The sequence below is a fragment of the Artemia franciscana genome, chromosome 3, assembly GCF_032884065.1.
Source record: "Artemia franciscana chromosome 3, ASM3288406v1, whole genome shotgun sequence".
NCBI classification, from domain to species: Eukaryota; Metazoa; Arthropoda; class Branchiopoda; order Anostraca; family Artemiidae; genus Artemia; species Artemia franciscana.
In genome coordinates, this window is record NC_088865.1 from 12,597,021 (window position 1) to 12,622,739 (window position 25,719).

At 34.8% G+C, this 25,719-nt stretch overlaps 3 protein-coding genes across 5 annotated transcripts in view; all 3 read right to left on the minus strand.

The window, feature by feature from the left end:
- Nucleotides 1–311: 311 nt before the first annotated feature.
- Nucleotides 312–25,719, minus strand: part of LOC136024893 (uncharacterized) — a 38,769-nt gene continuing 13,361 nt past the window's right edge. For 2 of the 3 annotated variants that reach the window (XM_065700430.1, XM_065700431.1), the window contains exons 2-3: nt 16,041–16,180; nt 312–14,756 (exon numbers count right to left, since the gene is read on the minus strand). In XM_065700430.1, coding sequence (XP_065556502.1) covers nt 3,355–14,667 — 11,313 coding nt within the window. In that variant the 5' untranslated portion in view covers nt 14,668–14,756; nt 16,041–16,180 and the 3' untranslated portion in view covers nt 312–3,354. The remainder of the gene's footprint in view (nt 14,757–16,040; nt 16,181–25,719) is intronic. The other variant, XM_065700432.1, reaches the window with a different exon arrangement.
- LOC136025464 (zinc finger protein 583-like) lies at nt 1,636–2,214 on the minus strand. Its single transcript, XM_065701495.1, has one exon. The coding sequence runs from the start codon at nt 2,212–2,214 to the stop codon at nt 1,636–1,638; it is 579 nt and encodes a 192-aa protein (XP_065557567.1).
- Nucleotides 20,146–21,993, minus strand: LOC136025465 (uncharacterized). Its single transcript, XM_065701496.1, has one exon. The coding sequence runs from the start codon at nt 21,991–21,993 to the stop codon at nt 20,146–20,148; it is 1,848 nt and encodes a 615-aa protein (XP_065557568.1).

The following is a 25,719-nucleotide window of genomic DNA, read 5'->3' on the forward strand; positions in this document are numbered from 1 at the left end:
GCACTGTTAACCGGTTTCTTTCGCCATTTTTATTTTACCTTTGTCAGGGAATAGACAAAAAGAAGTGACAGATTAGATGGGAAATATATAGTTTGGGCCATATATGCGCACATTAAGGGGGGTGGGATATTGACAAAAGTACCTCATTTTGTATAAATAGAATTTCGGTGGTTAAATCTTAATTTCTGTTCATGTGAATAATTATCCTTGTTTCTGAGGATTTTTCCAACCGAAACTCCGTAGTAAATATATAATTAAGGACTTGTTCAACAAAACTGCAGTCTACCTAAAATTTAGACTGAAACTTCAAATTTGGTCCAAATTTTAATTACGACACAACATTTTAATCGAGAACAAGAAAAAACTGAAAACAAAGAAAACTACAATTCATTTTACAATTAATGATATATACAATCTATCAGCAAGAAATTGGGGGAGGAAAGTATAAGAAACAAAATACTAAATTTTTAACCCTAAATGAAAAGCATATAAAGCACAGTAAAAAGCCTTTGGATTTTTGCTGGAGGGAAAAAGCCACAGGCTTTTTATTTTCCTTCAGCTTTTACGGAGAGGTAATTTTTATCATTTTTTTTCCAAAAACATGTCAGTGCTCCGTTTTTTCATAACTTATAGTACAGGTAATTCTTACTTAAAAATCCTCAACGAACAAAAACTTTTCGTCACTAAAATTATTAGTAAATAGGTTTGCCTTTTCCTCAATGTTCATGTTCCCATCACCCTCGACGGAAATGTCCTGATTTTTTCAGTTTTACGAGATTTTTCTTTTTGTCACAAGCATGAGAGCTAATACGAGGCTAAATTTTGCTCATACAATCATGCATCTTACAACACGGCTTATATTTAAACAGATTATGGCTGGGATGCACGAACTCCTCCAGGGCTACTAAGTTTTATTATAGTTGCACCTCTCGCAGCAAACTCCTAACTGAAAGGGTTTGGATTTGCGTGTAAAGCAATATGTTGGTCCAGATAAACTAACACAGCAAATGTTTAACTCATAAATCAATAAATCATGACATAAATAAATAGCATTGAATAAATGTAGCAAAATAAATTTAAAAATGTGTTAAATAGTTGATCAAACAATGTACCCAATTAAAAGCAATCAATTAAACCTATACAAGTAATTATATTAATTTTGAATAATATATCAAAATGGACAGTAAATCAAACCAAAATAAACCTTCTACTTCTGGACAAGATATACAAATGATTTTCAAAAACACAATTTCTTGTATTACAAAAATAATGAGCCAATTACAAATTCTAAAGAAACTATGCTGAATTCTAGAGATTATTCATATCCTTAATCCGTGCTGTACCGATTGCACTAAAATTGTACAATTCTTAATTATCAAATCCTTACATTTCATGACCTAGAACAACAACAAGAGAATACAGACCGCAAAATAGAACAAAAACAGACGTACTATATTTATCTGAAAACAAAATCCTGTTCTGTAACTTTTCACTTAAGGTATAATTATTGTTCATCCTTTTTATCAGTTTTAGTTTATTTAATGTGAAAACGGGTTATCAGTTTTTGGCCAAATATAAAGATTAAAATAAGCCTTTCTTCACTCATCTTATTCAAATTAATACCATTATCAATTCCTACTTAGAGAGTCTATGGCAAGAGTTAAAATAGTCGTGAATTTTCTCAATTGACAAAAACTCCTCATTGCAAACATTGCATATAAATTGATTCCCACCATTCGTGCTTCCATCCACCTCGATGGATTTACCTTGATTTTTTGACTTCTTATAAGATTTGTAATTTTTTATACAAGCACGAGAGTTTATGTGTACCTCAATTTTCCTAATGGTATCATAAGTCTTACTACACAGCTTACATCTAAATGGATTGCAACTGGGATGCACACGCTGCACATGGGCAACCAAGTTTTTCTTGTAGTTGAAATTCTTGCTGCAGAACTCGCAGCTGAAAGGGTTAGGATTTGCATGTAAAGCCACATGTTTATCACGATAATCAGCGACAGCGAATGCTTCGCTGCATATATTACAGCTGTACTTCTTCTCTCTGAATTTCTTTTCTTCTCGATTCCTTGTATGGACTTTCTCATGTTTTTTAAGACTCTTTCTTGAACCAAAACGCATGTTACACTGCTTGTATTTATAAGGTTTATTACCAGTGTGAGTATTTACATGATCATCCTTCTCATCTTTCTTCATAAATGTTTTGCTACAAAATTGTCAAATAGCATAACACAAGACCCCCTGCGAAACGACTTGAAGCAAGTAACTAATATAATTAAATAAGAAATCCCCAACCCGACAGGTGTAAAACCCGTGCCTCAAATTCACCAAACCTGCGATAATAGCGAATCTAATATTATATTTCTTCTAAAAATTGCGGTAAATACTTGACATAAACTTAAAAATGTTGATCTCTCTAATCTTATTTTCCAAGCTCATATTAAACGACGCCAACTTTCGGTTATGCTCCCTTTTCTCCTCCGTTAGCGGTTTTTTTGTATGGAATCAGTATATTGCTCTGCAATTTCTGCCATTCTTGATAGACAGAATCGGCATATTTTATACTATCAACTGTCAACAATTTCTCCTGTTTTCTTATGCGAAAATCATGCATTCGACCTCGATGTGACTTTGAAACTGACAAAATTTGCCCATTTTCCTCAATCACAATTTCAGTTTTCATAGTAATTGTTTTCTTTTTTCCTGAGTAACTTTTCTTACGCTTTTTGCTATCTTTTGGCCGCTGTATCGGTTGCTCTGTTACATCCCCTAAAATTTTCAAAATCCTCTCTGGCGTCATCGATCTATCTTTTTTTATAGTAATTTTTTGGCCAATAATGGCTCCATTTTCTTCAAATGTTTGGCAAATATTTGAGTTGTGCGAATTAAACAAAACGCCCAAAAATGGATGCGTTATGTATGTTCTGTAATATATTAGAGCACATAGAATCATGTCTTCTAGCATCTCAATATGAGCCGTGGCTTTTCTTCTATTTTTTTTTTCTTTATCCCACACTGGCCTTACTTTTTTTTTACTCTTTTTTTAAATTCTTCTGTTTTCAGACCCGTTAATTGCCTGAAAATATACTTGAGTTTTGCAACTTTGCGTAACATATTGCCATTTTATACGTTCTTTAGTCCTTTTTACCCATTTTCTCCCTTTTCGCAGGTGGTCTACAGTCCATTTGATATTTTATAGTTCCAAATTTCTCTTTTCATAACACAAAAATATCTCAAATATGATCCTTTCATTTATTGAAAAAGAAATCTCGAGAAAACAGCAACTAGGTTTCTCTCCCTTTGCTACTTCTAGCTCTTTCTATGGAAATATCATTTTTAGCCAGTACTAGGCTCATTTTTGGGTAATAAACAAGTACGCTCCCTACTACCCTTACCAACATCTTCTTGCTTCGATTTACGAACAATTTTATTATAGCTTCCTCCTCCCTGTTCTTTTACCACTTTTAATTTAGTATTTGTTCCGTCTACTAAACTTTTGAGTTTTTCTGTTGATATACGTCCAAATTTTTCAGACTCTTTATTATACTGCCAGTTTCCTTCAAAAGGAAATATTTCTTTATTTTTGGATGTGAAGTCACTTCGTATTTTATTTAAGCCGGAAATTAGTTCCTTAAATTTATCCTTACTAAGATTGAACTTTTTGGAATCAATAACATGCTCGAAAATTTCGCATATAGGCTCAAGACTTTCAGCCATTTTACGTAGACCTTCAGGATGTTTAGAACCTGAAAATAATTCAATTTTATCTCCGGGGTCGTCGGCCCGATCAAAACTTGGTCCTAAAACCAAGTTAAATTTTGGCCAAAATAGCTTTTTGAAAGCTTCTATATGTAAATGATTTGAATCAAGAGAACTCCGAGATTTAATAGATTGTACAAGAGAAGTTTTACACTCATCTGATAAACCAGCTGCACTAGCCCATGCCATTATCGCGTCCAAGCCACGATCTCCTCCCTTTTCAGCTACTATAAGAAAATCCCTAATTTTTGACAGTGGAATGATATGATGTAGTGTTAAAGTAGATCCGAGCTTTTCTTTGATATCTTGTGGCAACCTTTCAAGTTGCTTTTGTTTTTTTTCTTTGTATTCAATTGGCTCATCAATACGTCCTCTGCTTAAGGGCTTCCATTCTGTATTCTTAATATCATCAGCTTTAATATCACAACCACGCGCACGTAACCTGTCCTTACTGTATTTTTCACCACCAAATGCACCAAGAGATATAGGAAGTTGGTGCCGGCCTTGCCGGATATGATAATGCATTTCTGGATCTTGCTCAATATGGTTAGCTATATTAGCTCTGAAATTCTCTTGTGTCATATTAAGGCATATTTGTTCTGATACAGCCTCAAATAAGCAATTATTTCTTGATTCACTATTTGTATTATTTTCTGACACACTGTTTCCATGAAGTTGAAAATGGTTATCTTTAAGCTCAAGTTTAATAGTTAATCCTTCTACTCCTTCCGGTGCAGAGGAGAATTTTTGTCTTATACCACCTTCTCCTTCAATAATAATAGTAAGTCCTCTAATTCCTTGCTTTTCTAACACTTTATGTATTACTTGAGTACAAGCACTAATACATGTCATATCCATTGGAATATTTTCTCGGACTATGTCTGCAAACAATTTAGGATTTTTAGTTTTAGTCATCAACTTCAACAGATCTTTTTGATAGATTTCTGTAATATGGCTTTCTGTTTGAGAAGTGTTGCCGTGCTGTTGTTCACTAGTATACCATAACTTTTCCTGATACTTTTGTTTTAATTCGCCAAAGTGTTCAAAGTAACCCCTTTCTTTATAGGATTGATATCCTTCTTGTACCTTTTTTCCAATATATCTAACAAAATGATTAGCGTTCTCTTTAAGAATAGGCCTTACAATATGCTGTGATATCACTCGTCCAGCTTTTTCGCAAAGCAGTGATTTCCACTGATCAATGAATTCTTTTTTAAAGCTCTCATAGCTTTTTTCTGCTTCTTGTTTTTGATCTAGTCCAGAACTTTTTTTCAATTTATTACTATTCGATTTGTTTTTCATTTTTCTATCTAAATCATCTAAAAGTTTACCAGTAATCGTTGTTATATGAGCAATATGAGCAACACGTTCTGTCCAAACAACCAAATTGATGATAGTATGAGCAGGAAATGCTAACTTATTGCAAGTTGTACTTCTTTTTTCAACAGCTTTTGCAATTCCTTGAGATACACTACTAACTATCGTGGTAGCTATAGGCAAGAGCTTTTCCACGCAATTTTGTTCAGTGAAAGCACTCTTGGTTAGATCATTAACTATTTTTTTTGCCTTTTCTTCCCCTAATGTTTCATATATTTCCTTCAGGGTTGCAGAAATATTATGTTTCTCTACCTTTTGTTCAATATTTGATAAAATTTCAGAAGCTATGCCTTCACATAATGCTTGAAGGTAATTTTCAAAGAGCGTGTCAATTCCTGCATTAGTTAAACCAAGCGCTACCCCTTCTATAGTTTTTACTGTAATACGCTTTGCAACTTCTTTTCCGATTATTTTACAACCTGTAGTTTCAATAAGCTGAGTTCCAGACATTTCTGCTACTTTCTTACCACATTCAAAGTTAGGTCCGGCTAGTTTATGGCCAAAACGTGATACCTTAGCACCTCTCGAAAGGTAAGCTCCCATACCAACAATGGCAGCTGTAACCATTAAGTTCTCAAGCTTATACTGTCCATAATCTTCCCAGCTAAAATAACCTGACTTTAAAGCACCAGCAGCAAAAAAGAGGTCATTTACACCTTCATTAATAAATGCAGCACCAACATGAGTCATCACACCCACTGAGTATAACTCTATAACAGCCCCTATAACTATTTGGCTTACTCCCATAGCAGTTACTACTGCAGTGTTAATAAGCATTTCTTGTGTCCATCTCTTTTCTTCGAACTGTAGAAGTTGATCAAACCCATTTAGAGAAAAAACATGCACTTCCTCTATATTTGCAAATTCACATTGACCACAAAACTCAGTTAGAGATTTGATTTTACTATCAGGAACCTTTAAAGCTTTTAATGAACTTTTTGACCTTTTCAAGGTGCTAACAATATTTTTAATTGTATCTTTTTTCGCTAGTTGTAATTGATTGTCTAAAACTTTTTCCACTGTTTTATCAATACTTTGCGACTTGGTCGGTACGTTTTCATGGCTTCCTTCGGGAAAAAAGTTTAAAGGTTTTTGTCTTTTGTCAGGACTATTAATATAATAAAGATCTTGTAATAAAGATTCACCAGCATTTTTAATGTTTTCCTTGCTAATAGCTCTAATACCCTCATCTTGTATAGACTGCATTGGATCGTACTTGGTAATCCATCGTTTCTTAACCAAGAAGCCAAAAAGCTCTTCTATACACTCTTCTGGAATGAGTGTACTTTGAGAAAGTATACATTTAAAATTATCTTTAGTCATTTTTTGACTATATATACTCTTCAACTTTTCCTCTAAGTCTTCATCTTTAGTTGCTACCATAGTAGGTTTGATAATCTTCTGTTCTAATAATTCCAAGACTAAACTTTGATGTGGTTTTGTTATTAATTGCAGACGAACAGGAAAGTTTTTTTCTTCTAGCTGCACTGCAATTTTTTGAAGAGCTATTCTATAGGTAAAACATGTAGATAATAGTCCTTTTAGGACATTCTCATAAACTGGACAGAAAGAAAGCTGAACTTGTTTGATTTCATCAAATTTGATCTTTAGTCCATAAGCATTATTTTCTGAGCCATCCTTTTTTTCAATGACCTTTTGTTTAGCTACTTTTACTAAAATGTTTTCAGCTTCACTTTTAGTGATATTTACTTTAGTAAAGTCTTCCAGAGTAATGGAATCGTAACAAGAAAAAGTTATAGATTCAATTTTACTTGGGTCTATATGCGCTTTTCTGTTACATGAAAGTACTCCTCTCTCTTTCAATACTTTATATTTGTCTTTGCCTACAATCTCTATAAAGTCATCTTTTTTAAAAATATTACCTTTATTTTTTTGTTGCGTAACCCATTCTGCGTTTAAAAGAATCTGTTCATTATTGAGCTCTAGAGTTTGCTTTTCTAACTCTTTTTGGTTTATTTTTCCATTCAGATGATCCAATAATGAAGGATCTATTTCTTTCAATTTTTCATTATTAACTACAACACACTTAACTTCTTCACTTAGGACTTCTCCTTGAATAAGCAACTTCCAAAATGCTTTTCGGTCAGGTAGCTTTATGTCTTTCTTCAATGATTTTTGAAACTCTTTTTCATTAATTTCTTTTCCTTTGTACTCGAAAAGAAAGTCTTTTAATTCTTTAACTGATACTCCATAGCTAGAACTGATGACTTTCAACTCTTCTTCGGCGATGTTCTTTTTTACTCTCGGCTTTTCTAGAATGTCTTTTTCAAGAAGATCCTTATATAGACTTTCAGCCAGCTCTTCCTTAATATCATCATTAGCAAAAGATTGTGGAGTAATAGTGTGTCCAAAAATATCATCTATAGACCGTGAAAACATATAATAAAGGTTAGCCAAGCTCTTTTGCTGTTCTTCATAGGCGTCGATTTGAATGATGCTTTCGTTATTATTCTTCTTAATCTTACCAATAATACCTGCTGCATTGATAGCAAATTTACTATGTTCATCTAAAAGCCTTGCAGCTTCTCGTAACTCTTGCTTAAATTCTTTCAAAACTTTCTCATCTTTTTCCTTTAAAGGCTTTTGTTCCAAATCAACCTTCTTTACTAATGCAAATGCCTTGTAATAACGTGCTGCTTCACAAAAATATGGCTCTTTTTTAATCACCTCATCAAACAGTTCAATGGCAATTTTATGAGCATTCTTATATTCCTCATTTTGAGAGAGATACTTTCCAAGTTTAATCATTTGAATTGGATTTTCTTTAAACCAGGCTAACCTGTTTGTGCTATCATGTTCAACAATTGAAGATAAGCACTTTTTGCTATACCCAGTATCTAGATTCTTTAATTGTGAGATAAATTTATCCAGTAGGTTGTGAAGATTTCTTTTATCCTCTTCACCAGCCAAATTTCTTACATATTTAGTGTGTTCATCTAACCAGAAAGCCCATTTATCCAAGCAACTCTGTAATAAAATCTCTTTAACTTCAATAGGTACTTTTTTATCATCAATGTCTTTCTTGATTTGTTCGTACTGCTCTTTGAATGCTTTCAAACAGCTTTCTTCCATAGTAATCTGAGTATCATAGTAAGCTTTAATGTCAGATATACGATGTAATTCTTCCGCGTCACGCTCTTTCTTTAACTCAAGTATTTTTGAGTTACTATATTCTTGCCCTTTTGAATCCATAATGATTAATTGACCAGAACCCTGGTCTCCACTTCTTGATGCTCGCCCAAAAGCTTGCTGTTCAACTCGGATATTGCTAGGTAGGTAAGTTAAACAAACATGCAATCCTCCTGCTTTCCTCAATTCTTCTGTAATTTTTATATCAGTCCCACGACCAGCAAGGTTTGTTGCAATAATAATTTCTCCTTGCCCCAACTCTTTGTTATCTTGAACAATTTCAAACCCTTTGTCGAACTCTTCGTAATCCCGTGTATATGTATGAACATGTTTTGCATCCTTTCCTCCGAAAGCTTTGTATAAAATCTCTACATCATTTACTGTTTCACAGATGATTAAAGCAGATCGTTTTTCTTCTTCAGTTAACTGTTTGGCTCCGTTATATATGCTTCCAATCCACTCATCTTTGCCATTACAAAGAATAGGTTTTTCCTCATGAAACTGCTTAGATTTGGCTGTAGGGATAGTCACAAAGTTCACCCCATGTATTTTCTGCAATAAATCTCTTTCTATTTTCGATCCTAAAGTACCTGTAAGCCCGTATAAATTACTATAGAGTTTAAAGAAAGAAACATTGGAAATGAAAACAGCTTTCAAGCTCTGCAAAGACAATTTGCACCCATGTTTGAGTTGTAAAAATTGGTGTAGTGCTTCATTCCATTGAGAATTCGCTTGATCTGTTCCTGTGTCTCTATCGAGAATTGTAATATTAGGGTTACGATCTGGACTACATCCAGTTTTATCTACATCCACTACATAATCCTCTCCAGCTTTCATGAAGAACGCAGTTATAGCGCTATTAATCCAAGATTCTAAGTGCTGTTCAATAAAGGGCCTTAGATGATTAGGTACATGTATAAATTTTTCTCTTTCAATGCATTCTTTTAAAAGGTAATGAAGACGATCTTTGTAACAATTAAATTCAGGTGAAAGTATTTTATTAAGCTCATTGTCATTAATGTTTCCTTTTAACAATTTGCCCTGATCATCTAACACCTCAGCTTCGATTAAACGTTCCCACATAATATTTTTTCGCTGCTCGCTAAATTCAGACTCAAGCTTTCCAATATCATCTTTTTTCACCAATCCATATAAATCACTTACCACTGCTTCTTTAATTGCTTTAGCATCAAAAGCATAGCAAAGTTCTTTGTTATCTCTAGCTGGTCTATTAATCCACAGCCAAATGTAAATGTAAACAGATTCTAGCTTATCTAGGCCTGCCAGATCATGAGATAAGTATAACATATTGTTACCTTTATCGAGCAACATACTATCTACTTCATCAACCATTACATTGTTAAAATTACGATCTCCTAAAATATTTTTCCCATAAAATGTATCTAATAAATAATCGCGCTGGAAATTAGATAAATCACCATATACCACCTGATTATCTGAATATGCTTGCTTTCTTTTTTCAATATCTTCACTACAGTTATGTGATACATTAATACCAAACAAATTATAGATATCTCTACTACCCTCTGCATCACGTTTTGCCAATACAGAAGAGCTAGTGATAATATCAACTTTCTCTCCACAAAGTGCTTTCATAATTGATGCTGCTACTACAATTAACGATTTTCCCTCTCCAGTAGACACCTGTGCTAGGGTGCTACGATCATTTGTTAGTAATGCTAATACGGTTAATTTTTGAGTGTCACGAAGCTTAATTTCTTTCGTTAGCACTATCGCTCTTTCTATTACAGCAAGCATTTCCTTTTCAATATCTTGCTTTTTTTCCCCAATTCTACCCTCAAATTCTTTTACCCAATTTTTAATATCATCTTCTGTAAAACTGGCAACAGGTTTTCCAGCAATTATATACTTATCAATACTTTCAAAATGATTCTTAATTTTTGGCAATTTGTGTAAAATTTCTTTCGAAGTATTAGCATTACCTTTAATTAGTTCAACTAACTGCGTGATCTTCCGTTCTTCTTTATCAGCAGTAAACTTCTGCTGCATTTTCCTTTCCCACTCATCAATGCTACAACTATTAAAAAGAAGGCTCAATGGCCAGGGTATAAGGTATAATAAGGTATTATTTATAAATAAATAAGGTATAAGGGTATTTAACTCTTCTTCACATAAGTTCCATTTTTCATTATGAAAGTTAGACAAAATGTTAGTAAGCTTATCAGATGACAATTCTTGCTTTTTGTTTTCTATAGTCTCTATAAATTTCTCCGCTAAGAAAGTGCCAAAAATATTTTCTATAGATAAAAGATAGTAAGAAGCTTTTGGTAAGCCGCCCTTTCGCCAATCTACTAATTTTGATAGCTTGCATGTCCAGTATTTTTCTCTTAAAGCGTAAGGCCATTCAGATAACTCCAGTCCTTCTAAATTAACTGTCTCGTTTGGAATATTACTTAATAAACGCAGAGTATCTTCAACACATTGAGTAGAAAGAGAACTACTTGATTTATGTTTATCAAACTTTACATTAAATAACAATAAAATGTCCTTATTTTCTATTTTTGACAAATACTCTCTCCATTTAGATTTCTCTGCTAACTGCTTCTTGAAACAGTTCTCTAGCTGCAGTAATATCAACTCGTCTATCCAATTTTTTTGAGGATAAGCAGCAACTATCCAACAAAAGATATTCAACTCTTTTTTGTCTTCAACAACAGAAGTTAGAATTGAATTTATTAGACAGCACAATTCTTGATATGATACATGTTTTCCTCCACTAGAAAAACGCTTCGATATATTATGCAAAATCCCTTGCTGACCAATATATTTAGATGTAATTTTTTTCAGCCGCGCTCTGAACTGTTGCTTTTCTTCTTCAGGAAAGTATTCAATGATCTTTTCTATATTTTCCTTTTCATTTTGTACATTGTAAAAAGATTTATTTGGCTCCTTATCTTCTAAAATGTTGTTATCAGATAAAAAAGCCTTTCCTTGCAAATACTCATCAAATTTTTGTTTTTGCTCAAGTGGCTCAATTTTTGCGAAAATCTGTGCATAAAGATTATCTTCCTTTTTGCGTTCTTCTTCTAGTTTAAGGTAGTTTTTATCAACTTCTAATTGTATAAATTCATTATTTCTTTGCAGTACATGAATGGCTTTTTTAGACGAGGGATTGTGAGTATCTTGTAGGGACAGCCTATTATCTAGATCTTCAGTATATAATCTGATATTAATATCAAAAATGTAGGCTAATAATTCTCTGTAACTTCCTGATAATAGGTCTTTTTCTTGAATATAATCATTATACTCTTTTAGAATAGCTTGGTCTTTACAACACTTATCCCAATCATACTCTAGCTCAAACTGCTTATTAAAACGATCATAATGAACTTTTAGAAAATTATCTTCTTGTATTTTTTCCTCCAGCTTACTTATTAAAGATTTGTCTTTCACACTTTTAATCCATAAATCAAATATTTCTGCATGTCTTGGCTGAGATAACTCAATTTTAAACGTTTCAAAGAATATATTCAAACTGCGTTCTTGCTTTTCTAGAAATTCTTTATAATATTTTTTAACATCTGTATGTTCCTCTTTTGATTTTCCTACTTCTGAAACAAACGCTATAATTAAGTATTTTAAAGCTTTATTCTCTATATTCTGTAGTTCTTCCTTACCGAATTTAGAAATTTTCTTACGCTGTTCTGTACTATTTTTATAAAGATACTGATTCAAAGTTCCTAAAATATGGTGAGAAATATTGTTATCATTTCCTTTTGCTTCAATGAGATATCTTGCTGCATTTTCAGGTGTTAATTCTACACCATCTGTAACCTGATAAGGTGGTAATTGCTTTAAAATTTCTTGCAATGTAGCAAATCTATACTTATCAATCAAAAGCTTCTCTATGTCTTGTAGCTCTGTATTATTTTGTAAGCTACTCGTTTCAGGAGGGCTACCTTTTATGGTTTCGAAAACTAAAAATAACTGACTAAGCTGAGATAAATTCAGTTCTGCCTTTTTTAACTGAGACCAATTGTCTAGCAGCAATGGTTCTTTTTTTAGCTTATCAATAAAACTTTCAACATCAATAATATCTCTGTTAGTGATACTAGATGTTGTTATGAAGATATCATTAAGATGCTTACTTTTGTTTTGGTAAGGAGAATGACGCTTAATTCCTAATTCTGTAGTTTGCTTTTCTTGCTGTTCTTGATTTTCAAGAATTGCTTGCAAAGCGTATTGTTTCGTATTCTCCAAATTGGATTGTAAATTCCGCAACGTACTTCTTTCTATAGAGCCAAAGTGATGAGAATAATTATCTAAAATGCTGCTTTGTGAAATGTTTTTTTTCCTTATAGCTTGCGCATGATGTTGCCGGTCATTGTTTTGTCTGGTAATTTTTCTTTCTTCATACGTTTTTTGCTTTTTATTTTCAATAAAGGTACCCTTGATGTCAGCATATTTGTTCTTATATGGACACCACACTCGACCACTTACATCATCATAATCATAATATTCTAGTGTACATTTACTGTTTTGATTTTTACCACAAAACTTGACTTCTTTCCAAAATTGATAGTCCAAGTAACCCATATCCCAGCCATTTTTCCCATGGATACCATATAGGCCTCCCTTTCCATTCTCTCCTTCTCTTCCTTGGTTGGTATTTTTCATAATACCACACCCCTGGCTGCTATTTCCTAGATTTCTTACTATTATCTTTCCGGCATATCCTCCTTGACCACCTAAACCATATTCTCCACCATGCCTTCCAGGTTGCCCTAATGATCCTTTATAGAGAAGAAAAGCTTGATAGCGTGATGACAAGCTACCACAACAATAAGAAAAAGTTACCTGATTTCCTTGGTTTGTTGTTACTTCTATAAAAACATTATCGTTTTCATACAATTCATCTTTTATCATCAAGGAATTTTTCTTTATTTTCTCAATAGTTTTTGAAACTAATTCCTTTCTGGTTTCTCGTTTAGCACCAAACTTTACAACTGAAGGAAATAATAAACTAAAGGAAGAGTAGGTAATACCTACTCCATCCTTACCCTTTTCTCCATTTCCACCATCTTGACCTGCACTACCTTTTCCACCATTTGAAATAATGGTAAAGTTTTCTTGGCCTTCTATCTTTTCCACTAAAATTAAAACATTGCCACCACTTTCCCCAGGATAACCATCTGCTCCTTGATTACCATGACCATCTTTTCCAGTACCTGCATTATCGGAATAGGTATGATTGTTATCTTTCCCAGATACATCCCAGGATACTTTATCATGTACTTTTATTGTTTTTGTTAAAATAACTACATTCTTTCCATGCCAAACTTCACTTTTAAAGTTTGTATCAATATGTATAATATCAGCACCAACAAAACGTACTTCTACTATATTGGGTTTTTCTGAAAGCCTATCTTTTAATTGTTGTAAAATTTCACTGACAACAATGTTCTTACCTGTCACTTCAACAACTAATCGACCATCTATTCTTCTTTCTTGTATTCCTACTGGTTTTATATAAGCACCTATAATTTCCTTAAAATTTTCTATTAAAAAAAGATCTTCTTCCTCCTTTAAGTCATCTACTGCTTCTTGCACAGCTATAAGATTTTCACCGTAAATATCTACTTCAAGCTTCATAATATTATTGATCAATTCATCAAACGATAAATCACCACGACAAAAACCTTCTAATTCTAGTTCAGCAATAATTGATTGAAGATTTTGAGAAAAACTCAAAAAATTAACAAAAGTTTCTAGAAGCACTAACTCTTTTTTAGCAGAATCAATATATGCGACTATTTGTTCTAAGCACAATTTTTTAAATCGACTTATGAAAGTTTTTTCATCTTTTTTCCTAACCAATTTATAGTGCTTCACTAAAAGGGTGTAATACTCAAGTTGGTTTAAAGGACTAGGAATCTGGCTAAAACCCTGTATGTCATCTAGTGAATTAAAAATTTCTTGAATAACACTACGATTTTTACTTTCAGTCAGTTTTTTTAGTAAATTTTTTGTTTCCTGTAGCAAAAACCTTGAACAATATTTTATATATTTTTCCTCAATATAAGCATCGTCGATAGTGCTAAGCGATCTATGAAAATTTTCTTCTATATGACTTTTAGCTTGTGCTAAATCACTTTTGTGTTCAGCGATTTCTTTACTGATAATATCTTTAATTTCCTGTCTCTTATCATTATGTTTCTCTGTTGCATTTACAGTTTTTTTGAGATTGTCACTAATTCTCTGATACTGCACACTCATTGCAGATTGGCCAGCCAACTGATACACTTGACCTAAATAATCAGACTGTTTTACAGTAATAAAGGTATTCTTATACTCAGGTACAGTAATTACATCTTCCAGCATGTCAGTTACTCTTAACAGCTGAATATTTTGAATTTGCTGTCTATTCTTCTCGCCAAAGCATTGTTGCAAAGGAATATGGTTGATATGACCTAAAACAATACACAACTTTATATACTTTTTCATATTAGAAGCTCCTTACTGTGTTAGCATACTTTTCTGCTGCTGGTATACTTCATTTACTTCTGCTAACTATTTTTCAGCCTCATTCTTTAATTCTTTTATCTCATTTGAATAACCATCTTGAGAAGCTTCAGTAATCTTCTCTAAGCATTTTTCTAGGTATTGTTTTACGCTTTCTAAATCAACTTAATGTTTCTTAAACAGCTCATCATTACAGTAGCATGCAAGGCTATAATAGTGATAGGCTAAGCGTTCACAATATTGTGAATAAGACCAAGAATTAGTATTTTCTCTTATGTCTATCATTAGCTCTCTATACCGTTTATTCAATTCTTCCATTGTACTTGCTAGTCAAGAGTCACTTAGCATCCAAACTCCCCAAGAATATAAAAATTCAATAGCTTGCTCAATGTTCAAAAAGGAGCTTATATTTTTTCTACTGTCACTAATCTGTTGATTTTGAACATTAAACATATATAGCTGCTACCTATTTTGTTGCCTGCTGGCTTCTATATATAGATTCTCATTGTTGCTTGTCTTCTAACCAGACATTCTGATTTTGCTTAATATTTCCTTAAGCGTTCCTTGAATTACTAATCTTAATAATTTACCCTTTTCGGATACCCAGGATCAAACATACCCCCTTCTTAGTAATACAACCTATTTGAAAAACAGGTCGTGTCATCCCTTGACTAATAGTTATTTGACATTTCAATAATTGTGAACCAAATTGTTATTTCGAAATTGGGATCGATTGTCTTTGGGATTGACGGTGACAGGAATCTGAAAAGGATTTGGGAAGGGAGGAGTACCCTCCAATCACTTTAAATACTTAAAAAGAACAATAAAGCATGCAATTTGTAATCATATAAGGTGTCTCTTTCCGTAAAAACTAAACGGGGTGAAACAAGAGTGCCTTGAAGCATAATAGAAATGTGTGTGCCTCTTTCGGCCATGTAGAGCACAAGAAAGGCAAATTCGACCTCAACACTCATAAAAGACACTTGATTGGCAACAGCCCGCCTCCACCAATTTTTTAGATATTGAAGAGAAGGGTCAAAACAATCAGGTCTCCAAGCTATGAAAGTCAATTTTTGGGCAACTGCTAACAAAATTATATTCCTAAGAAACAGTTTTAAGGAGGAGGATGGGGGATTTCACCTCTTTGTTAACCAAGACATTTTTATTCTAACAATATTCAACTTTCTGTGAACCCCTATGAAAATGAAGATATTTGTAATTAAATGACGTACCTTCATCACTGATATCATTTATATCAGAATCGGAAGATTCAAGGTAAATGGTATTTTCCTTCCTTTTTCTTAGATTTGGTTTTTCTTGTGCATCTGAATTTGATTTTCACTCTTTTTTGATAGAGAATCAACTTTGAAATCTGAAAATGAAAGAGATGAAAAGTACCTTTTCTATTCTTGTTTCAAGCTTCCATCTTCTACAATTATAAAATAATTTTGCACTAGCTCTTGACTCTGATTGGTCAATCAAGAATTTTGTGATTGAAGGATGAGCGGTATACAATTAGAGAAAATTCTGAACAGCATATACAATTGGCTTTGCATTCTTGCGTAATTTTGATTTTGCCAGCATCTGTGACAATAAAATAGCCCAAGCATGAAATTTTTTACAATTAATTTTGTATAACAACCAGCTATAGATAATGAAAATAATACGGTAGACAATGTTTTTACGGTAGACAAGTTAAGGTAGACAATGTTTTTTTTTCAACATTTAAAAAATAAAGTACTAATAAAAGAAGCAGTTGCAAGTAGTCGCAGTCCCAGGAACAAGTAGTCACAGTCACAAGTAGTTAACTTTTCGTAGTAGCAGTATTGGCACTGAAATTTTCAACGTAGTACCGTCAGCAGTTCCTGAGATAATGCTGATACAAACTTTCAACAACCTGAAAGCACATAGTGTTTAATTTAGTCCGACATCCACCTAAGCATTCGCCAAAAATTTCAACTTAATACCAATCTTTCCAGGTGCACCCTTTCGAGAATCTGGATATACATAGTTTCTTTTTATTTAGTTCAAAATTCCCATCAACACACCCAGTTAATTTCAACTTACTATCTATAGCCGCCCCTGAAATATCACAAACATGCCCTTTTGACAGCTTTCGATGCACACAGTGTTTTTTCGTTTAGCTAAACACACCCAAAACGTGCCCTGGCAGTTTCAACGTAATACCCTTAGTTGTTCCAGGGATATTGCACAGACGTACTTTTGATAATTTTGATACACATGGTGCGTTTTGACTTAGTTGATCAATCTGATAGGCTAAAAATTATCCCGAAGAGAGCCCTGATATTTATTTACGGTCAAGGTAAAGTGCCTTACATTCTCTTCCTAAAGGAATTCTGCCTCCTACCTTGGTAGTCCGACGTGTTACTCTTTGTACCAATTTCAGAAATAATCTGCATCGTAATCCACGCTCTCAATATATACTCCCAGCCCCTTATTGCCCTCCAAAGCCCCGATCAAAAGCACAAAAATCCCAGTTTTAAATTCTATTAATGCAAGAACTGCGTATTATAGAAAGAGCTTTGTGCCAACGTTCGTTGAAATCATAAGCAAATGAAAATTGTAATGTATCAGTTAATGTCTCGTGTGTATTGTTAATGTGTTATTTTTTTGTTTCATTTTTATTTGACAGGCCAGTTGAATTCATCGCTGCATGTTTTTTATAATGCACTTATGTTTTTACTGATGCTTTCATTTTTTTATTCATTTTACTTATATTACATACTTTTACTTACTTACATTTTACTTATGTACTTATGTTTGTGTACTGGTTTATCGGTGTAAGCTATGTTCTAATACTGCTCTTATGTTCTTTTTTGTATACAATATAGGCTAGTTGACCGAAGGCAACAAGTTCAGCAGTTTTTTAATGTTGTGAGAGTTTGCTTGATAATAAGTACTATTCATTCATTCAACCCATTTTGGTGAAAAAATCTTTGAATTTTAGACTAGGATAGAAAATCTTTTGACGACGTTAATTCGTTGATAAAATTCCCCAAAGATAGTGTTTTACAATCAGGGAAAGTAGGGTATATAAATATTCTTTGAAGACGGCAGCATTTTTGGGAATATTTTAGAGCCATCTATTCCAAAAGTAGTACAATATTTAATTGCTTATCAAATTTTTTTTTAGGTTAAACTGTCAATTTTTAAGACTTTGATAAAAGTTATATTGTTTGGTGGGTGGCCTACTAGAGGAACAGTTCCTCCACAGTCCGACAAATTTTCTGTATTATTTCAAAGAAAGTACACAGAACAAGGTGAAAGAATCTTTCAGGAATCTGTTAAATTGACAATCCTCAAATTTTCTGAAATATTCTATCCCCTCTGGTGTTTTTCTGCAACACTGTTTTCTTTTTAGGTAATAGACAAAGTAATGTTAACACTAATGTTTAATAAACACAAATTTCAGTTTGAAAAAGGTACAGGCTACAAGATCTTTGGACTTGAAAATACAAATTAGACAAGGAGGAACCAAAAAGTGGCAGAAACTTTCTACAAAAACCACAAAGGTTAAACACTACTACAACAACTACACTACTAAAACAATACTATTACTAGGAAAACTACTAAGGCTAACGGTAATAAGGTGAAAATTTTAGGAAATGTCAAGGGAGAAGTTAAACTAGTTAAAACACACTACGTGCATACAGGTTGTTAAAGGGTTAGAAATACTTCTGGTGCAACTACTTCTTCTATTACTACTATTGCTAATGCTACTACTAGTAATGCTACAACTAGTAATGCTACTGCTACTAATACTTCTGCTACTCCTTTTATGACTAATACCCCTAAGACTTATGGTGTGACAATGAAAATTTAATAAAATACGGAGGGGGAAGTTCAACTAAATAATAACACTGTTTGAATCCCAGTTGTCCGAAAGGGTGTGTCAGCAATATCATAGGAGCAGCTTGGTTATGAAGTTGAAATTTACAGGGCTTGTTGTGGGGGATGTTGAACTAAGGAAAAGGCAACATTTGTATGATACTACTAAAGTTAAAGGTGTTAGTGTGAAAATTTCAGGGAATATTGAGAGGATGCTGAACTAAATGTACATGCACATGGTAAAAATGACGCATCAGCAATAGCCCAGGACCACTTTAAGGTATCAAGTTGTAACTTTCATTGTGGTTTGAGAAGGGAGTTAAGACACTAAGACCATGTAAATAGCTTAAAATATCAACTTGAAACTTTCAGGGTTTGTTGAGGTGCATATTCAAATAACAAAGCTTTTTGTGTACTACTGCTACTACAGTTACTGGTACGAGTAAGGCTAGTGGTATTAAAGTGAAACTAACAGGGAATTTTTAGGGGAAGTTTCAATTAACAGACTATGCACATGGAGGTTGTCAAACAGACAAATAAGCAATAGATAGATAGATAGATAGATAGTTTATTTTAGCCCACCATCAGAACAACAACATGGCGGAGTATAAAGAAAAAAAAATAAAAAGGAAAAAGAAAAAGGCGAAAAACAATACTTAAAAATTAAACGATTAGATTACATTCACTATACACATTCATAGCTCATATATGACGTGCAACGGCAGGAAATTATAAAGATGCTCAAGGGCACCTTTTCTAGCATTAGTTTCCTGCTCTGCCACAGCTTCACGGGGATCTGGAATTTGATACTTATTCAAAAGAAATGAGTTTCTCTCGAATAGCGGAATGCTTATCAAAAACTTCAAATATCTACAAAACGCGGACCTAACTTTTAGTCTCTCTGTTTCTGTGAACCATTCCCAAAGCGGGGAAAGGTAAAGGACATGTGGTAATGCCACTGCTCTGTACATCCTCGCCAAAATTTGCCAATTGTAAGAATACTTCAGCGGGGCTAGTTTAGCATAGCTCACTCGCAGGTTAGACACAAGGGTATCAAGGCAAAGAGTTCTTGTAGTTTTCATATCTCGGCCGTACCGAAGACCTAAATACTTGAGCGAAGAAGACGGTGCGATAATAGCACCATCTACGGATACAGTTGGTGCTGCTGCCTCTTGTTTCGCAGAGCTGAAAACCAGAAATTCAGTTTTCTGGTCATTAACTTGTAGACCAATAGCGCTATAACCAGATACAAGCTCATCTAAATTATCTTGCAGTACACTCAATGAAAATCTCAACATAAGTAAATCATCAGCATAGCTTATTAAACTCAAATCACAAGCATCAAATCTTAGCCCGTCAGAAATTGGTTTCGTAACCTTAGAAGTCAGAGTGTTAAATAATATCGGACTTAAGACGGAACCTTGTCAAAGTCCTCTCTTTAGTTTAACGGGCTCACTGAGTTTTTCAAGCCCAAGTTATATTAGAGTATCAAAATGATAACATAGCTACTATATGGGCGTTCACACTGGCATCTAGCAAGGTGCGGAACACAGCAGACTGGATTACTGAATCAAATGCAGTGGAAATGTCAACACTACATATATGTACGGATAACTCAAGTGAATCAGCTTTGGCAAGAATGCGCTTTAGAAGTCTATGGGCGAAAGCACAGCTGAGATGCTTTCGAAACCCAAACTGCCTGTAGTCTATCACACACTTCGATATAACTTCGCGAAGGACCAATTTTTCCAGCACCTTGCTCAATGTACTTGAGACAGTAATCGGCCTGTAGCCTCCACACTCATTTGCGTTTTTTCCTTTCTTCAGGAAGTTTGTAACGACTCCGGTACAAAACGATTTGGGGACGGTGGCACTATCTATACACATCTGAAAAAGTAGTTGCACATGCTGGATCAAAAGCGGTGAACCATTGCGCAGATGATTACTACTGACACCATCAAGACCTGGAGCCTTGTTAACCTTTAACTGGCAAACAGCCCTCAAAACATCACTCACGGATACAAAAAAATAGTTTCTCTTTTTCAGCAGTAAATCAAGACGCGATTTAAGCGATTCATCATATTCCTTTTCCAAGGGAGTATCTTTACACCCGAAGACCTTCGAATAATGTCTTATCCACTGTTCCTCAGGTATCATGGCACATGGCTTGGACTGGACTTTACTACTTTTGAATTCTTTCCACATATTTTGTGGGTCACGGATAGCCTCTTCCGAAGCAGTTTCTGCTTCCTTCACTTTCAGCTCATCCACACATGCTTTGTATTCTCTTTTTGTTTTGCGAAAGAGATTGAAGACAGTGCCGGTCCTCGGCTTGCCAGAGTCGCGCCACACAGAATACCACATCTTAGACCTCCTTTTGGTATGCTTCACGTAAGGATGGTCACTCCATCCTCTTTTCCTTGTACCTTTCCTAATAACTGCACTAGGTACAGCTGCAGACTCAGCAAGTTTTAGCGCGTGAGTTATTTCAGCGCAGTATGTATTGAGTGCAATCTTGTCATCGCACCCATGGACAAGAAGCTGGAACGGGACTTTTATTTTGTCCAAAATTTCGTCACACGTCGACTGGTACAGACTGAGGTTAATCTTTTTCCACTCGCGTTTTTCTGTATAATCTGGCCTTTTTGATTTCACATCGTGACTAAAAGGAACATTAAACTTAAGACCAAGATGATCACTTGCGGTGTGCTCTGAATCCACATGTACAGGCGAGGGAATAGAAAAGTTAGAAAAGACGTGATCAATATTACTTGTGCTTCCTGAATTGTGAATGAACGTAAAGTTTTGATCTTTAATATACGGAGAACAGTCAATCGGAATACATGCCATAAGAACGTCCTGTAACTTTCCTTTCGAGAAGGGGTCACACTGGAAGTCACCACAGACTAAAAAACGCGAGCTTCCAGGCCCACGGAGTAGCCTTCCAATTCGACCGCAAGCCTCGGCATACCGTTTTTCACTACGATCCGTGTTCATGTTAGTTGGTAGGTATACATTGATTAGCGTGAAAGAACTTGGGCCTGGAAACTCGACTGCTATATAGAAATCGCACGACTCAAGTTTTCGACAGTCTATGCTCTCGTCAACGAATATTACAAGTCCACCACTAGGTCGGCCCCTGGCGCTAGAGCACTTAGCCTCATGAATGTGCACGGATTTATTAGGAACCGACTGAAAGAGCCCAAAGTTATCGGTAGTTAACAAGTGTTCTTGGACGCAAACAATATTATATGCGAGGCACAAGTTCTTGACGTAGTCCAATTTGGCAGCATTATGGCCGTAAACATTGCGGCAAAATATAGACAGTTCATTCATTTTCTTGTTTGAGGAGAAACTTTCTGCATTGCTCGTCGGACTGCTGGGCACTGTAAACTAAAGCTAGGGTGGCTATTATTAGTATCAAGGCACAAAGCGCATTTCACTGTTTGGGTATCGCAAGAGCTTTTTCTACTGTTCTCGTGGGGTCCAGCACATCTAGAGCATCGCATGCTATTGGTACAATCTTTAGCAAGATGATCAAATGACTGACACTTGAAGTATCGCTTGGGAATTTGTCTGAATGGGAGGACTTTGATGTGAGTATAATCAATGAATAACCCATATTTGACTGCTGCATTTCGGGAGTCAGCGTCACTAAAGGTAAGTTTGATTGTCTCAGATTGACCATATCGCTTGGCACTGACTAATTTGGAATTAACAGAGAGAATATCATCATCTTTTGTGGCAAGGGGCACAAACTTGGCGATCGCAAAGAACTTTTCCTCACGAAAAAAAGCACTTATATAATATCTGAGGAAAGGCTAAAAGCATTAAGTTGACATTTTCATGGCATGTTGCGGGGTATGTTGAACTAACCAAACGGCACTATGTGCAGATTACTGCTACTACTACTACTAAAACTGGTACTACCACTACTGCTGCAACTACTACAACTGCTATTAATGCTATTGCCACGATTACTACTACTACTACTGGTACCACCACTAAAGCTAAAAATATTATGGTGAAGCTTCCAGGGAATGTTGAGGAGGATGTTGAAATAAATCGAAATACACTATGTTATTGCAGGCTATTCAAAGGACATAACAGATATAGCTTAGAAACAGTTTTGAGGATCAAGATGAAACTTTCAGCGTATATTAAGAGGGATGTTGAACCAACCAAAGGTACTACAGCTGCTAATGCTTCAGCATACTACGTACTATATATACATACTACACCTACTACCGGTTTTAATGCCACTACTAATACTACTATCACGGCTATGGGTTTTAAAGAGCAATTTTCAAGAAATGCTGAAGAGGATGTTTAATTACATTGAAACACACTATTTGTATACAGGCTAACAAAAGGACGTATCAGCAATAACTCAAAACGGGGTACTTGGTTTAAACTTTCAGGGCAGGTTGAGGGGAAAGTTTAACAAATATGTACTCTATGTGGATACTACTATTACTAAGGCTAATGGTATTAATGCGTAACTTCCAGCGACTGTTTGACTAATATATATATATATATATATATATATATATATATATATATATATATATATATATATATATATATATATATATATATATATATATATATATGTATATATATATATATATATATATATATAATAAATAAATAAACAAGAAAATGTGTGTATGCAGGTTAACAAAAGGCAGTGTCAGCAAAATCAGAAACGGGATGCTTCATTTTCTGGATATTCAATTTTGCTGTTAATTTTAAATTCTTGTTAGGATAGAAGACACAGCAAAATTCAATACTTGAAAAGTTTTACTATACTCAGCAAAGGATGGTAAGGGATGTTTTTTCCTTAGAATATAATTTAAAGATTTACCTGCTGTAGAAACATCATTGTCACTCCCCTCCCCCTCTAAAAATGAATTTTTATTAAAAAAAAAAGAATTCAATTCAAAAAAATTAGGAAAAATGAGGTATTTTTAACTTACGAACGGGTGATCAGATCTTAATGAAATCTGATATTTAGAAAGACCTCGTATCTCAGAATTCTTATTTTAAATTCCGACAGGACCTGGTGACATTGTGGGGAGTTGTAGGGGGAAACCAGAAATCTTGGACAACGCTTAGAGTGGAGATATCGGGATGAAATTTGGCGGGAAGAATAATGACAAGTCCTAGATACGTGATTGACATGACCGGACCGGATCCACCCTCTATAAGGGAGTTGGAAAGGGGAGGGGGTAATTCAGAAAAATTAGAAGAAATTACGTATTTTTAACTTACGAACGGGTGATCGGATCTTAATGATATTTAATATTAAGAAGGACCTCGTGTCTCAGAGCTCTTATTTTGGGGGGTTCTCTCTCTTTGGGGGAGTTGGGGGGGATTTAATTCAGAAAAATTAGAAAAATATGAGGTATTTTTAACTTACAAACGAGTGATCTGATCTTAATGAAAATTGATATTGAGAATTCAGACCTCTTATTTCAAATCCCGACCGGATCCAGTGTCATTGATAGGAGTTGGGGGGGGGGCGAAAATCTTGAAAAACGCTTAGAGTGGAGAGATTGGGATGAAACTTGGTGGAAAAAACAAGCAAATGTCCTAGATACATTATTGACATAACTGGACCGGATCCACTCTCTTTGGAGGAGATGGGAGGGGGGCACCTAATTCGAAAAAATTAGAAAAAATGTGATTTTTTAACTTACGAACGGGTGATTGGATCTTAATGAAATTCGATATTTAGAATGACCTCGTGTCTCAGAGCTTTTATGTTAAATCCTGAACGGATCCGGCGACATTGGGAGGAGTTGGAGGAGGAAACCGGAAATCTTGGAAAACGCTTAGTGTGGAGAGATCGTGATGATATTTGGTGGGAAGAATAAGCACATGTCCTATATACGTGATTGACACAACAAGGCCGGATTGGCTCTCTTTGGGGGAGTTGGAGGGGGGTTATAATTCAGAAAAATTAGAAAATGATGTGTTTTTTACTTATGAACAGGTGCTCAGATCTTAATGAAATTTGATACTTAGAAGGGGCTCGTGTCTCAGAGCTCATATTTTAATCCCGGCCAGATCCGGAGACAATGGAAGGAGTTGAAGGGGGAAACCGGAAATCTTGGAAAATGTTTAGTGTAGAGATCGGGATGAAACTTGGTGGGAAGAATAAGCACATGTCTTAGATACGTTATTGACATAATCGGATCAGATCGGCTCTCTTATGGGGAGTTGGGGGGATTTACTACTTTTGGTACTTCCAGATAAGCTAGGACGATGAAAGTTGGCAGGCGTATCAGGGACCAGACTATATTAAATTAGAAATAGTCTCTTCGTCGATTCGACCATCTGGGGGGGGAGCGAACAAGATAGTTGAAAAGAATTTTATTTGCCGATAAAACAAATGATTGTTCTTCTTAAGTATGGCTTGAGGTCTAGGGGCATGATTCTCGCTTAGTGTACGAGAGGTCTCAGGTTCGAATCTCGGAATAGTCATTTTGTTCAGCATAGTTGAAAGTTCTATTTAATATGTCTCTGGGAATGTCATCCCCTCCCGCCTAAAGCCCTTATGCCAAGGGCTAAAGGTCATACTAGCTGCCCATTATTAACATATAAGGATTTTATAGAAGGGAGGAACGTATAAGCTTCAGAGTAGAAACATTCGATTCCAAGTCAGAAGTTCTAGTGCCCTTTTAAGAGTCATGAGTGATTAGAGGGTAACTAGCCCCCCACGTACCCTTTTCCCCAAAAGTATCAGATAAAAATTTCAATAATAATTCTTTTGTTCAAAATGGGCCAAAGATCATATAACAAGTCAATCAGGGTTCCCCCGGAGCCTGGGGGCAAGGGTTGCAAGTTATATCCTGGGAGTATATAGGGTTTTTTGGAAAAGGTGATCGTATAAACTTTAAAGCAGGCGCATTTAATTGGGAATTGTAAAATTCTAGCTCCCTTTTAATAGTCAAAAGTAATAGGAGTAATAACAGACCTAATCCCGAGGACAATAATTTTCCCAAAACTTCCCATCAAAGTTTTGAGATGGTCATTATGTTCAGCATAGTTGGATGG

Bases quoted from the DNA above. Each gene is read 5' to 3' on its own strand.
- LOC136025464 (XM_065701495.1), bottom strand. From the start codon at position 2,214: ATGAAGAAAGATGAGAAGGATGATCATGTAAATACTCACACTGGTAAT.
- LOC136025465 (XM_065701496.1), bottom strand. From the start codon at position 21,993: ATGAATGAACTGTCTATATTTTGCCGCAATGTTTACGGCCATAATGCT.